This window comes from Saccopteryx bilineata, chromosome 6 (genome assembly GCF_036850765.1).
Source record: "Saccopteryx bilineata isolate mSacBil1 chromosome 6, mSacBil1_pri_phased_curated, whole genome shotgun sequence".
Classification (NCBI taxonomy): Eukaryota; Metazoa; Chordata; class Mammalia; order Chiroptera; family Emballonuridae; genus Saccopteryx; species Saccopteryx bilineata.
Genome location: NC_089495.1, coordinates 182,430,041 through 182,443,963, shown reverse-complemented (window position 1 = coordinate 182,443,963; position 13,923 = coordinate 182,430,041). Strand labels below are relative to the sequence as shown.

Genomic DNA, 13,923 nt, shown 5'->3' with positions numbered 1-13,923 from the left:
AGTTTGTAGTAGGGAAGAGATAAGAATTGCAAGACTAATATTTTACATAAGATATACACATGTGTGTATGAGAAAGGTTCTTGAAGTTCCCATACCTGTAGTGCCGCAAAGATCAACATTTCTTCCTCTGTGCAGTCAATTTCTTCTAAGATAATGGTCCACCTGGCTTGTTCGTAGAGTTGGTTTATTCGGACAGCATCGTACTAGAGAAAGAAACAGGTGTGAGTGTGTGTGTGTGGTAGGGAGGGTGTAAGGGGACACACTTATATTCCATAGTACAAAATTCTGGAACGACTGAGGCCATTCCTTGTCAGTCAGATGCAATAAACTTCAGCTCAGGAAATGGAAAAGAATACCTCTTTATCTGTCCACTGCCCCAGCTCTTTTTACTTCTGAATTTAGAACTTGATCAAAATATTTCCCAGAGTTTCTTCAAGGGACCAAACTAATCTATTTCAGATTTCCATTATTTTCCCTCTCCTTTATCACACTCCTATCGGCACAAAGAACAGACAGGAAAAGTGGTTTTTGTGATAAGTAATATAAAGGTGAAGGGACTCCCCCCGGTTAATCTGCAAACTCAGTGCAATCCTAATCAGAGTGCGATAGGGATTTTTTATATAAAACTTAATTCAATTGAACTTTCAAGTTAAACTGGAAGAAACCATGTTCAAATATTATTAAGAACATTTTGAAAAAGAACAATATTGGGAAGATACCTGTCCTTTCAGAAATTAAAACATATTATAAAGTTGCAGTAACTAAAATGGTGTGGTATTAGTATAGTGATAGACAAAATGTCAATAACACAATATCTAGAAATGGACCTATATATGTACATAAGTCTAATATAAAATAAAAATGTCATTTTATATCGTTAGAACCCAAAGGAGGAAAATCAGATACCAGAATACATTGACTGGTCTAATTCCGCAGAGTCAAACAGAAGAGTACACAAATTCATCCCGACTTTGATGACTAGATGACTCAATGTTACACTTCCATGGAGTCATTTAAAAAAAGAGATAGAGAATAGAGAAAGAGGATCTGACCTTGGGATTCAAGTCAAAGAAAGTGTAGTATTTAAATCGTAACAGCAGCAGTTCATCCTCCTGGATGCCTTGTTCCATAAGGGAACGCGAGGAGTCCAGCCAACTAGAAAACAATAGGTGAGTTATAAAAGTCAGTCAGCTTCATACATACCTTTTTACTGTATTATACAGTATGGGTACATGTTATCTATGTTACATAATATATGTTATTCATAATATATATGCATCATGTAATATATATACAATGTTTATTGTATAAATGTTTATATTATATATACACATACATATACACACACACACACACACACATCTCCTTGAATAAAGTCCAAAAACCAGTAAGGAAAAGGACTTGAGAATAGCTTATATCTATGTATTATCTTACAGCTTTCCCAGTGTGTGTGTGTGTGTGTGTGTGTGTGTGTGTGTACACACACATACAATTTTTTCCCTCATTGACACTAAAGTAACCCAGTGAAGAAGCCAGAGCAGCTTTTATTTCTCAGTTCTATGGATGATAAAATGGGCCAGTGTGCACCACGGGGAGACGGTACATGAGAACACAGAGGACCCGAGAGACGACTGCTGGGGCCACATATCACGGGGCGTGGAATGCTGTTCACAAATCTGACTTTATTTGGTGAACAATAGGGTGTGAAAAGAACTGGAGGTTTGATAAATAGTTGGAGTGTATTTTCTGAGCCCGCTTGAAGCAAAGCTGAAGGACCTGCTCATTAGAATGACTAGAGAGAGAAGCTTTGTTCTACAAGATGGCGTGGGCCAGGTGGGCCAACCCACTTATAAACTGCTCTACATCCCATAAAATACACTTTGTATACCTTTATGGGCAAAGAATTAGTATTCAGATATGGTAAACCACTGGCTTACCCAAACACATAAATGTTGTCACACTCTCTATGTACTGAAATGACCAAAGTCTGCATTTTCCTTGGTACAATCCTTAGGTACCCTGACTTAATAATTAAAGAAGCCCTCCCTCCCCCATCTCTGGGGCACCTTACAACATCAGTATCAGTTCACAGAGGAGCAAAACGGCGCCGCGTCCTTACCCTGCATTAAGCTTGGCTTTATCGACCAGAGACCGAGCTTGGTACATATCAGCCAGTGCCTCTGGAGACTGCGGTGGTTGGCTGAATGCGAGGATGCTGCAGTTTTGTTCAGTCAGAGGGCTGTCACTGAACCACGTCATGGTGGACGATACCGGCGTTCCGTTGATGGGGTCATAGGTAGGAGTCATAGTTTTACTGTACAAGCCAGGACTCACTGTAAGGCAAAGGGGAGCTGACTCTAGGATGTGAGATTCAGGGAGTAGGGATCTTTGGAAAAATAAGAACTAGCATCACTGACACTAAAATGAATTTTGAATTTAAGTGTTTGTACCATTTAAAATCAGATGAGTCATGACTGATGGGGATTGACGTTATACACAGGTACAGCTCTTGCCTGAATATTTAGCTACTGAAAACTTGGAAATTGATAGGCTGTAGTAACTTCCACAATCAACCCAGACAAATATCAGAGACTATCTGCTTCTCAACAATTCAAAATTCTTCTATTTTAGCTGTGAGTTTTTACACTATTAGAAAACCAAAGCTTGACCAGGCGGTGGTGCAGTGGATAGAGCATCAGATTGGGACACAGAGGACCCAGGTTCAAAACCCTGAGGTTGCCGGCTTGAGCGTGCGGGGTCGCTGACTTGAGCATGGGATCATAGACATGACCCCATGGTTGCTGGCTTGAGCCCAAAGGTCACTGGCTTGAAGCCCAAAGTCGCTGGCTTGAGCCCAAGGTTGTTGGCCTGAGCACAGGGATCACTCGCTCTGCTGGAGCCCCCCTGGTCAAGGCACATATGAGAAAGCAATCAATGAACAACTAAGGTGCCACAATGAAGAACTGAAACTTCTTATCTCTCTCCCTTCCTGTCTGTCTGTCCCTATCTGTCCCCCTCTCTGACTCTCTGTCAAAAAGAAAAAGAAAAAAAGAAAGAAAACCAAAGAGCTCACAGAATGTATGGTACAGACTATATTTTGGGCAAATTCTTTAAAGAAATAGCAGTACCTGCCAATTAAAAAAGCCCAGGTAAAGGATGGTTTATATATCATCTGTCTTTAATTTTCATTAGAAAAGTGCAAATAAATACATTTATTCTTTGCACTGGAATATACTTTGCAAGAAAAACCTCAAATGTTGCAAGCAAACTAGTTTTTATATTTTTATATAAAAGAAAAAGGATGATGCCTTTTTAGAATTTTTACCTGTTCTCTGTTACATGCCTAGTGCAAAATTTGAATTGAATTTATAGAAGAGTCACCTGTAGATAGAACCAAGGAAATAGAAGTATATTTGAGTGATCTTAATAATCTGTTTTCCCCCCTCAAATTCATGGCCAGTTCTACTAAGGTTTTTAATTCATCAGCAACATAATCCATGTAAGTAAAAGAATGAGCTGTAGATAGACCCACACATAGAGAGCAGGCTGACGGCTGTTGGGGGTAGGGAGGGTTGGGTGAGGGAGGTGGAGAGATAGAGCAAAAAAGGACAAAAAAATTTATGGACAACAATGTGGTGAATCCTGGGGTAAGGTAGGGAGAGGAGGGCATGGGGGAGGATAAATGGTGATGGATGAAGACTTGAGCCTGACCAGGAGGTGGCACAGTGGATGGAGCATCAGACTTGGATGCGGAGGACCCAGGTTCGAGACCCCAAGGTAGCCAGCTTGAGCGCGGGCTCATCTGGTTTGAGCAAAAGCTCACCAGCTTGGACCCAAGGTCACTGGCTCGAGCAAGGGGCTACTCGGCCTGCTGAAGGCCCACGGTCAAGGCACATATGAGAAAGCAATCAATGAACAACTAAGGTATCACAATGAAAAGCTGATGATTGATGCTTCTCATCTCTCTCCATTCCTGTCTGTCTGTCCCTGTCTATCCCTCTCTCTGACTCTGTCTCTGTAAAAAAAAAAAAGACTTGACTTGGGTACCTGAAGCCTGAATAATTATGTTAACCAGTGTCACAGTAATAAATTCAATTAAAAATAAAATAATGAGCTATAAAATATACCTTGTCAAAAAAATAATTAGTTCTAAATTTAATTGGATGCCCTTTCCTCACCATAGGACTCCTGCAGGGTTAGTCCTCCTTTGTTCTGGGGAGAAAGGGACGGGAGGGAAGAGGAGGAGAGACAGAGCAGCAGGGAGGAGAGTTCCTGGGATTTACAGATTTGAGAAACACGTGGCTTTAAGAATGAATTAAAACAACAAAGAACCCATCCCTCAGATCTCACCTGGTGGCCCTGAACTTGTTGGAGAACTCTCCAGGTTTAAAATTTCTTCAATTATGGGCTCCTTATTATTCTTGTCTTTTTTTTTCTTCTTTTTAAAATAGTCACCAGAAGGCTTTAACAAGGAAAGTTCTTCTGATCTCCTAATATCTAATAAGTGAATATAAAAAAGAAGGAAGAAAATTAAAAAGTAAAAAGAAAATTCCTTCTAAGACTCAGAGTCACATTGGGCATTTGAAATCATTTCTCAGGGAACTCCTGGGAGGTACATGGAACTAAACTGTACTCCTTTCCGGAGAGATAGAAGGGGAACGGAGACCCTCCCTCTGGGGTGTGTGTGTGTGTGTGTGTGTGTGTGTGTGTGAGAGTGAAATAGTTGAGGGAGATCCAGGCTAGTGAAATTTCTAGTTTGTTTTTAATTTATTGTGACAATACTTCAAACATATCCAAAGCAAAGGCAATAAATAGTACAATGGTCCCTTCGTGGGCTCCTCACCCAGCCTAAACAGTGACCAGAATTTTGCTATTCTGTGTTACCTATTTGTTACCAATTTCCCCTCCCTCCTTTCTTTTCTTCCTTACTTCTTTCTTCCCTTTCTCCTTCCTGCCCACCCCCTCTCTCTTATTTAAACAACAGCAAACACCGCAACGCCCCGCCCCCTGACACCGCCCTTTCTCTTTCTGACCACAGATCCCCAGAGCCCTTTTCTTACATGATGCCCAGTCGCTAATTCCACCCCGTGGAGGACATCATTGGCACCTGCCCATCTCTTCTTGGCCCTCACCATTTCAGTGCACTCTGACTTGACCACCAAAGGTGGCAGCTAGGACATGTATGTCTCTGCCTGGGGGCTTGCTCTCCATGCCAGAGTCTGCACTGCCCAGATGCAGAGGCAACAGGCCACACAAGTTCAGGGAGCTGATGGTCTCCCAGAACAGCCGCCAGTGACTTATGAGCTCCCTCGCCCTGTGGCTGGGATGGCTCCAAGGCATGTCTATGCTGTCTCCCAGAGGTCCCCAGGTGCCCATAGCATGATTGGATTGGCAACAAGCTCTTATTGGTGGCCTCCTCTGCCCAGTCTCACATCCCCATTCTTAACTCGTGTTTCTGGACATCACCTCCTGGGTAGATATTTGTACTTGAATGCTTATGTGAGGGTCTGCTTCTGTAGAACTCAAACTAAGATGATAATCCCATTCTCCTTCATTAATCAAACACATTTATCATTGCCAAACAGAACTCCTGATGGCCATTAACTGCACTGAGCTGCTATGATCCCAGGTAGAAGCCAAAGAATGTGGATGTTAGAATCTCTGGGCAGCTCTCCTGGAGGTAAACGCACCAACACCATGGGCCCTCCCACTTCTCAGTTCAGACACTGCTTTGTGCTGAGACTGAGGCTGGTAGTTCGCTTGATTCTCTTCCCAGTAACCAAGGATGTCTGATTGTCAGGTTGCAGCACCTGGGACCATTTCAAATGCATAATTTACACACAAAACCTAGAGATGAATCAAAATGGACTCCGGAGGCATTAGAAATAAGACAAAACAAAAAACCCTAAAACAAACAAACAAATAAACAAACGCTATCTTCAAGCCTGAGAGTTCTTGAGGGAAAGCCCATCATATTGCTAAGTTTAATCTAGATTCAATTGGTCAGATATAAAGAATGATTAGTAGAAATGCCAGGTTGAGCAGGTTGAACCTTTTAGAACTACCATGAAGATATAATCTGCCTAACCAGGCGGTGGCACAGTGGATAAAGCGTTGGACTGGGATGCAGAGGACCCAGGTTTGAGGCCCCGAGGTCACCAGCTTGAGCGTGGTCTCATCTAGTTTGAGCAAAAGCTCACCAGATTGGACCCAAGGTTGCTGGCTTGAGCAAGGGGTTACTTGGTCTGCTGAAGGCCCACGGTCAAGGCACATATGAGAAAGCAATCAATGAACAATTAGGGTGTTGCAATGTGCAATGAAAAACTGATGATTGATGCTTCTCATCTCTCTCCATTCCTGTCTGTCTGTCCCTGTCTATCCCTCTCTCTGACTCTGTAAGAAAACAACAAAAAAAGATATAATCTGAAAAAAAGAACATGAGATTGCTTCTGTTCATTTAAAAAACTCAAGTTTTTGGTTGCAGGTAGGATATGTGCTGCCAGCCCACTATGATGTGTGGAATATATGATGTTATTTAATAGTTTATTAAGTCTCACGAAAAAGAAATGGTTTTCAATCCTCATTAGAATATTACTGAAAACAAGGTGCCTGGCATTTGCCATTGGCTCAGCATGCAGCAGGAACACTATGGAACTTACGTCTATAATGGAAGGTTCCATTCATTTGTCATTCAGCAGTTATTAAACAGCTAATGTGTGCCAGGTATCGTGCTAGGCAGGATCAAGAAATGGTTTCTATCTTCACCCTATTTAATACCATACCAGCATCCAGTGTCCAATATTGGCACTACCAAGCCTATATATGCTATTATAATTTTTTCTTTTTTCCTACTGTCTCCTTTTAACATCTTATATTGTTACATTTATTATGTATGCTAGAATGTAAGCTCAAGGAAAGCAGTGATTTGGGGCTATTTCTTTTTTTTTTTTTTTTTTGTATTTTTCTGAAGCTGGAAACGGGGAGAGACAGTCAGACAGACTCCTGCATGCGCCCGACCGGGATCCACCCGGCACGCCCACCAGGGGCGACGCTCTGCCCACCAGGGGGTGATGCTCTGCCCCTCCGGGGCGTCGCTCTGCCGCGACCAGAGCCACTCTAGCGCCTGGGGCAGAGGCCAAGGAGCCATCCCCAGCGCCCGGGCCATCTTTGCTCCAATGGAGCCTTGGCTGCGGGAGGGGAAGAGAGAGACAGAGAGGAAGGAGGGGGGGGTGGGGGATGGAGAAGCAAATGGGCGCTTCTCCTATGTGCCCTGGCCGGGAATCGAACCCAGGTCCCCTGCACGCCAGGCCGACGCTCTACCGCTGAGCCAACCGGCCAGGGCCGGGGCTATTTCTTATTACTAACATATCCCTAGCATTCACCACAATGTTGCTTAATTGATATATATTTGTTGAAGGAATGAACGAGCAGTTTATAGTTTAATGGGGGAGACAGATAACTTGCATATATATTGTGTTTACTGTGTTCAAATGTTGAATCTCAGCCTTGGAACAAAGGAATATACCTACACACTCTCAAAAATATAAACTAAGAACACCTTCACAATGCAAGGGTTGCTCCCACTGTGGAAGTCCCACACACACAAAAAAATATCTTGGGTGATGCTATCCTTAATGGCAGTTAAACTCATGGGACACCATCTCATAAGAATTAGTTTTGATCCATACTTACAGGTACTTTCTGCTTAAAAATAAACTCCACGAAGGATTTTTGTGGAAAGGGCTATCTATGTATTTATTGGAGCAAAGTGTCAGTGAAGCAATTAAGACATGAATTACTACACCATTCTCTCAAAAATAAAGCCACTCTGGCTCAATGGTGACAATGATTTAATGAACTCTTTTCTTTTTGTATGTCTTAAATAGAATGATGATTTACAATGGCTCAGAGAAATGAATTTGGGGTGAGGATTGTAATGGGTTTGTTTCTTCTGTTTATAAATCTCTTCTGAAATCATTTTAAGCTTGTAGAAATGAATGTACCGTATCTCAATAATGTCCCATTGGGTTTAATTCCTCTTAAACGGCTCCAGTTCTCAGAACTGGGCTTGAAAAGTGTGCTGTTTAATAAGGGCAGTATTCTGTTAAGCCAATTGCTTGAGGTAGCCAGAAAGCACACAGCACTTTCCCGCCCTCCTCTGCTAAAGGTCCAAAGGGCACAGGGGCCCCTCTGGGTACTCACTCAGGGTTTTGCAGATATCACTGACAGCTTTAAAAACCACCGCCGAGAAGCTGACACGCAATCTCACCATCTTCATGTTTGGCAGGCGGAGGCGAAGCATTTTATGCTGAGGGGTGAAGAGGAGATTTGCATCTGCCTGGACTCCACATTTGTCCAGGGTCCAGTGTGTTTTCAGAAGCCAGCAATGCTTCTGTTCCCACCACAGGGCAAAGTCTGACCAGTCTCGGGCTATGTCTGTGAAAAAAATAAAAAAACACAGTGAAAACAAAGGAGAGGGCTCCAGTCAATTTCATGTGTGCAGAAATGGAAACAAATACCTGATCTCCAGCGCCCCATCCCCTCTCGCAACCCTAGGCTCAACAGTTGCTGGCTTCTCTCAAAGTCTCTAAGGTGGGACAGGCAGGAAACAGACTGAACCTTACTATTACTGATATTTCAATCCTGTGGAAGGAGCGGAAACACACAAACTTGGTTCACGTTGAAATGCTAAAGTCCTTTTCCTTAAATCTTTCAGTGCCATGGTCCTTTCTGGGAAGGCCAGGAGCTTTTGGCTTTGTTTGATCAAGATTGTTTCTCTAATAGAAAAGTATCCTTGCACCACTGGTTCACAAGGGAATATCCACAACTCCCACCGGAGTCCACACTGAAGGATCATAGGGCTGACATTTCAGTCTTCTCGGGGATGCCACCATATGCCCCGTTTCCAAAGTGTTTGTATTGCAATCAGTGTCAAATACGTTCTCTGAGTGTTAGCATCAGCATGGAAACTTCCTCCCCTCTCCTTCAATGTGGGCATCAAGTTGAATGGTTTCCCTTCATCAGTGTTAGAGTCAACATCAGTCTTTTGCTCTGCTAACACAAGAGTGCCCAGTATCTTTAATTACTTTTTTAAAAAAATGGTTTCTTTCTCTTTAATTTGTCACCAAAAATTCAAGTTTTTACAAGACTTGTTGGAGGGATTCAGGTTGAGGCTCTGGCAGGGACCCTCTTTCTCTTCTTGGGGGGAAGGTGCTTGCTCTCTGGGCCATTATATAGGAAACGTGATTAGAAAAACTTAGGTGATCAGACAACCTAGGTTGGTGGTGACGGAACAGAGAGGGTTTCAAATATGGAGACACCGAAATGAAATAGGAACTTACTGATCTTTTCCACTAACTTGAGAATCACTCCCCCGATATGCAGATCTCCGGACACTCTCAGCCTGACTTCTTTCGGCTTCTCTTCATTTGGATGGTCCACGCCGACTACAAGCTCCCAAGAAGCAGATGCAATGTCACTGGACGAGAGCATCGTGGCAAATGCAGGTGTCTACGGCACAGAAAGGCACACGCAGACCAGAACATAAGAAGGAGACCTTGAAGAGCAAAACCTTTTTAATTTTTTTAAATTTTAGTCTCCTCTTGAAAAAGATCTGCAGGGTTTCCAGTGCCCCATATATTAAATTCAGCATCTTAATTTTAAAGACGAAAAGGTCTTATCTACATATGATCTCAAGCCTTCCAAATTTATCTTTCCTTTCTCCCAAGATCACTTGGCTATTTATTTTCTGTGCCTGCCCAATGCATTTATCTTCATTTCCCTTCTCGATTGATTTTTCTAGACCTTCTTTGAACTATTCTAGTAACAGGCAACAGATCATGGCAATCCTTGAGGATACCTTTTTCAAAAATCAACTTTATTTTAGTACAATTTGCATACAACAAAACATAGGTTTTAAATGTACCATTGGACACACTTTATTGTATGCAAATTATACTTCAATAAAATTGATGTTAAAAAAGGATGTCTCTAAAGTTTTTCTCTGTCTTTGATATAATATATATTATTTTACTCCTCTTATAAATATTCATGACATTTGCAGGTAAGAACTTTCAAGAACTAAAAATATAGCAAAATAGTGTCTCTTTCAGCTCAGTGGTATCAGAATGGAAATGTCTTAGGGAATCACAGGAACACTGGAACCCAAACCTGGCAGAACTTAAAATATCAGCTCTGTTACTTTTAACACCTCTCCTGGCTATTTGAAGATCCTAAATAAAAATCAGTCATTTAAGTAAGAACAATTCTCTTTTACCTGACTAGGTAAAGACAGTTTATAAAAAATCCATGTTTTCCTAAGGCCTGTTTTTAAGAAACGTAGGTGAGCTCAAATTCCTAAGAAAGGGCCAGCGGAGCTCAAGCGCGCATGAATCCCGTGTGGATCTTATTAACATGCAGGCTCTAGTCAGCAGGTCTCCCTGGAAGAGGAGACCGTGCATTCATTATAAGCTCCTAGTCTGTGGCTCACACTTTTGTGTTGAAACAGCCCAGAGAAACACTGGCCCCAGGGCTGTTTTTCCTTCCACCTACCCACATCAAGATTAAGCCAGGGACTATGCTGACATCTGAGGAAAACTATATTTAATAAGAGCAATAATTAATCCACCAGGGTCATACCAGTTTTGGGTTCATTTGAAACTGTTCATAATTGTAAGCTTGTTTCATGAGCAGACATAAGGCCTTTCCTTTTAACCTGGGCAATCAAAACACTTCTCATTTAGGCAACAGATGGTGATTCCCTTACAACTAAATCCAGGCTAAAATTAGCCAATCTGGTTTCCCCACATTCCTGCCCTATCTTTCTGCACCTTCATTTTTGATTGAATTTCTTACCTGCAGCAAGCTGTTACTTGTTGAGTAGAGCAGCAAATTTTCAACCGCCAAAGGGCATCTTAGAGACCAGAACAAGAAGCAAAGCCACCAGCAGACAGCTGGGTGAATCCAGCTGCCCACCTCCTCCTGTTCTTTATAGAAAATGCAAGAACGAAAAGGGAGACCCAGAGACAGCGAGACGGGGAGGCAAAAAAAGAAAGGAAGGCAGTCAGACAGAAACCGAGACAGAAAGGATGATGGATGATAGATAAATTGATTAGGTAGACAGATGATAGATAGATAGATAGATAGATAGATAGATAGGAGAAATAGCCTCCAGTGCCTCCTCTGGAAGATAAGAGCTCGTGTTTCCAAAGGTCCGTCTTTTGCCAGCTCTACGGGAGCCCGGGGCCCCACGAGTGTGGTGGGTGGGTGGGTGAAAACCTGGCCCTTACCCCCATGGAAGCAGCGCCCGCGGCTGGGCAGTTTATTTTGCGCGACGGGATGCGCAGGGCTGGTGAAGGTTGTCATACGCCAAGGACATTATTTTTAATTCAACAGCCATTTAAGTGCACACGGCTGCTGATAGGAAGGAGGCAGGGGTCTTAGGAATCGGCGGTACCCACCAAAGCCTTCCCTCCCTGCCGATCTTCCGGCCCCTCTAGCTATAGCCCCTTGGCACCCACCTTTTTTCAGAGCCTGCGGCGTGCAGCCTCGCAGCCCCGCACGTGGAGGGCTGCGCCCCTAGAGGCCACCTAGGCGGAGTCCGGGAAGGTGCTGGGGGCGCACGGTGGCGGCGGCCGCTCGGCCCGGCTGCAGCAGGCGAGGGTTGCGCGGGGACTCCCGGGCGCGGATGCCCCGGGACCTCCCGCCGAGGCGCGGCGCCCGCCCCAGCCCGCCGCGGTGAGCCGGGTGCACAGGTCCCGCCCCTGGCGGCCGGCAGAGGCACGGCGGGGGCCAGCGCGGCCCGGCAGGCAAGGGCACGCCCAGCAGCGGGCCTGCTGGGTCTCGCTCCCGGGAGAGGAGGAGCGCTCCGCAGCCTTTTTAAGGGCGAAGGATGGTCCTAGGGCTGCTGCGCGGCGGGAGGGCGGGGGCAACCTGGGACACACGCTTACTCTCTACTCCCCTCTTGCGACCTCTCATCCAGTCCCCTTCGGCCGCCGTTAGTTTCCCCGGTTCCTCGAGGCCCTCTCCAGCCCAGCCCAGCCCAGCCCAGGCCAGGTGATTCAAGTCCCGCTTCTTCCCCCTGCCCTCCAGGGCCATCTGTCAGTCACGCCCAGGGGAGCGCCCAGGCCCGGAGATTCCCGGCTCCAGGCTAGAACGCCTCCCTTTAAAGAGCCTGGAGGACCCGTGATCACCAGGTGGAAGAAACAAAAGCGGTTCATTTCTGAGTAAGAGGGTGATGTAAACCCCTGAGGAGGGCGAGGCGCCCCAAATACGCACGATGGAAGACCCCGGGGCACTCCAAGGGCACGCCCTATGCGGAAGTCTGGGTGTCTCAGCTCAGATTCACCACCCAGCCCCGCCGGTCACCTTCCTGTCGGATTCACGGACAAAGAGAGTGGGAAGGGTGGGTGACCTTGGGGAATTTACGCAACCTCTCCAAGCCTCCTTCGTTCGTATTACACACATTTGTGGAGTGTGTATTTCGTGCCAGGCCTTGAGCTCAGCTCAGAGGATATGCTGGTTATAAAACAGGCATGGAACTTGACAGTTTCCTCATCTGTAAAAGCGGTGAAGGGATGGACTGCTTGCCTCCACTGCACGGGGCAATTTCATGTGGTACAATACAGGCTTTAGCGATTTATATGAAGCACGTAAAGCTGGCTATAACTTAAATACGAGTTTAAAGTGTTATGAAATTTAAGATTGGAATCCTTGTTCTTGCTTGAACATCACCGTATTTAGCCATTATTGTGGTTAAATGTAATTTTACAAGGTCATTTGAGCAACTGTCAGCAAATAGGGGATGTTATCATTAAGACACAATTAACAACTTGAAACTGAATTTCCTAATTTGGTAGAGCTTGTCAACTCTGGGAATGGGGTTGCCTGTCATCTTGTCCCACTTCCCCAGGTGCACACCATTGACTGAATAAATATACTCTTATCTGGAGCTTAAAGAGCCGAAAGCTTTGCGTTCTGGAGGCTGCTGGTGGCTGGCTGCACAGATGTACGTGGTTGTGTGGTCTCCCAGTAGAAATGGCTTTATTTATACCAAACTGGTTTCCCATGTTGGTTGAAAACATCTGGATTGTGCTAAAGGCATTGACTAGTTTTAAGCTTTTGATTGGCCTAGGGCTTTTAAAAAGCTTTTAATTGAAATAAGTATAATTACATATACTTATTATGAAGAGCACAAGTCATGACTATACAGCTGATGAATTTTCTCACACTGAATAAATCTGTGTATTGTGCTTTTTAAAGCTTTCAATGGAAATATATGTATTATTTTGTCTGTATTTTAATGAAAGAGCACAAATGATGAATAGACAGCTGATGAATGTTCACAAACTGTATTGCATGTCCAGATAAGAAACAGGACATTGCCAGTCCCCAGAGGTCCTCCACTTCCCCTTTCCAGTTATTACCGTCCACCACCCAAAGTAACCACTATCTGGACTTCTAACTCCCCAGGAGCGTTTGTCAATCTTTGTGCCATATACAAATTTAATCAGACGATCTGCACTAGTTTGTGCCTGGTTTTGTTCAACGTTCTGTTTTGAGTTACACGCATATTGTGTGTACTTGGCTTTTTTTTTTTAAACTTATGCCCTGTGAAACAGGCCCAGCTCATGTATTTCCTAAGGTCCCGGGTTAGAAGTGGATTAAAAAGTGCATTCTAGACTTCAGAAATTTCACACATCGATAAACAAGCAATACCCTTTCTTCCTCTTCAAAAACAAGTAGAACCAACACTTTGAGTCAGTTATTTAATGAATCAACATATATAAATCAAGCAATGTGAGCTTGATTTATTCGTTCAGCTATTGTGTTACTGTGAACTAGACACCATAATATGCACTGAAAATATTCAGATTAACTAGATAAAGACTTTATCTTCAGATCATAACTCTGATGCTAAGGAAT

At 44.0% G+C, this 13,923-nt stretch overlaps 1 protein-coding gene across 1 annotated transcript in view; it reads right to left on the bottom strand.

The window, feature by feature from the left end:
- The window catches only part of FERMT1 (FERM domain containing kindlin 1), a 31,277-nt gene extending 19,248 nt beyond the window's left edge, over window positions 1–12,029 (bottom strand). The window contains exons 1-7 of the mRNA XM_066235909.1: window positions 11,520–12,029; window positions 9,342–9,510; window positions 8,203–8,436; window positions 4,351–4,497; window positions 2,120–2,333; window positions 1,053–1,155; window positions 96–203 (exon numbers count right to left, since the gene is read on the bottom strand). Of these exons, the coding sequence (XP_066092006.1) occupies window positions 96–203; window positions 1,053–1,155; window positions 2,120–2,333; window positions 4,351–4,497; window positions 8,203–8,436; window positions 9,342–9,492 (957 nt within the window). The 5' untranslated portion in view covers window positions 9,493–9,510; window positions 11,520–12,029. The remainder of the gene's footprint in view (window positions 1–95; window positions 204–1,052; window positions 1,156–2,119; window positions 2,334–4,350; window positions 4,498–8,202; window positions 8,437–9,341; window positions 9,511–11,519) is intronic.
- Window positions 12,030–13,923: the final 1,894 nt, after the last annotated feature.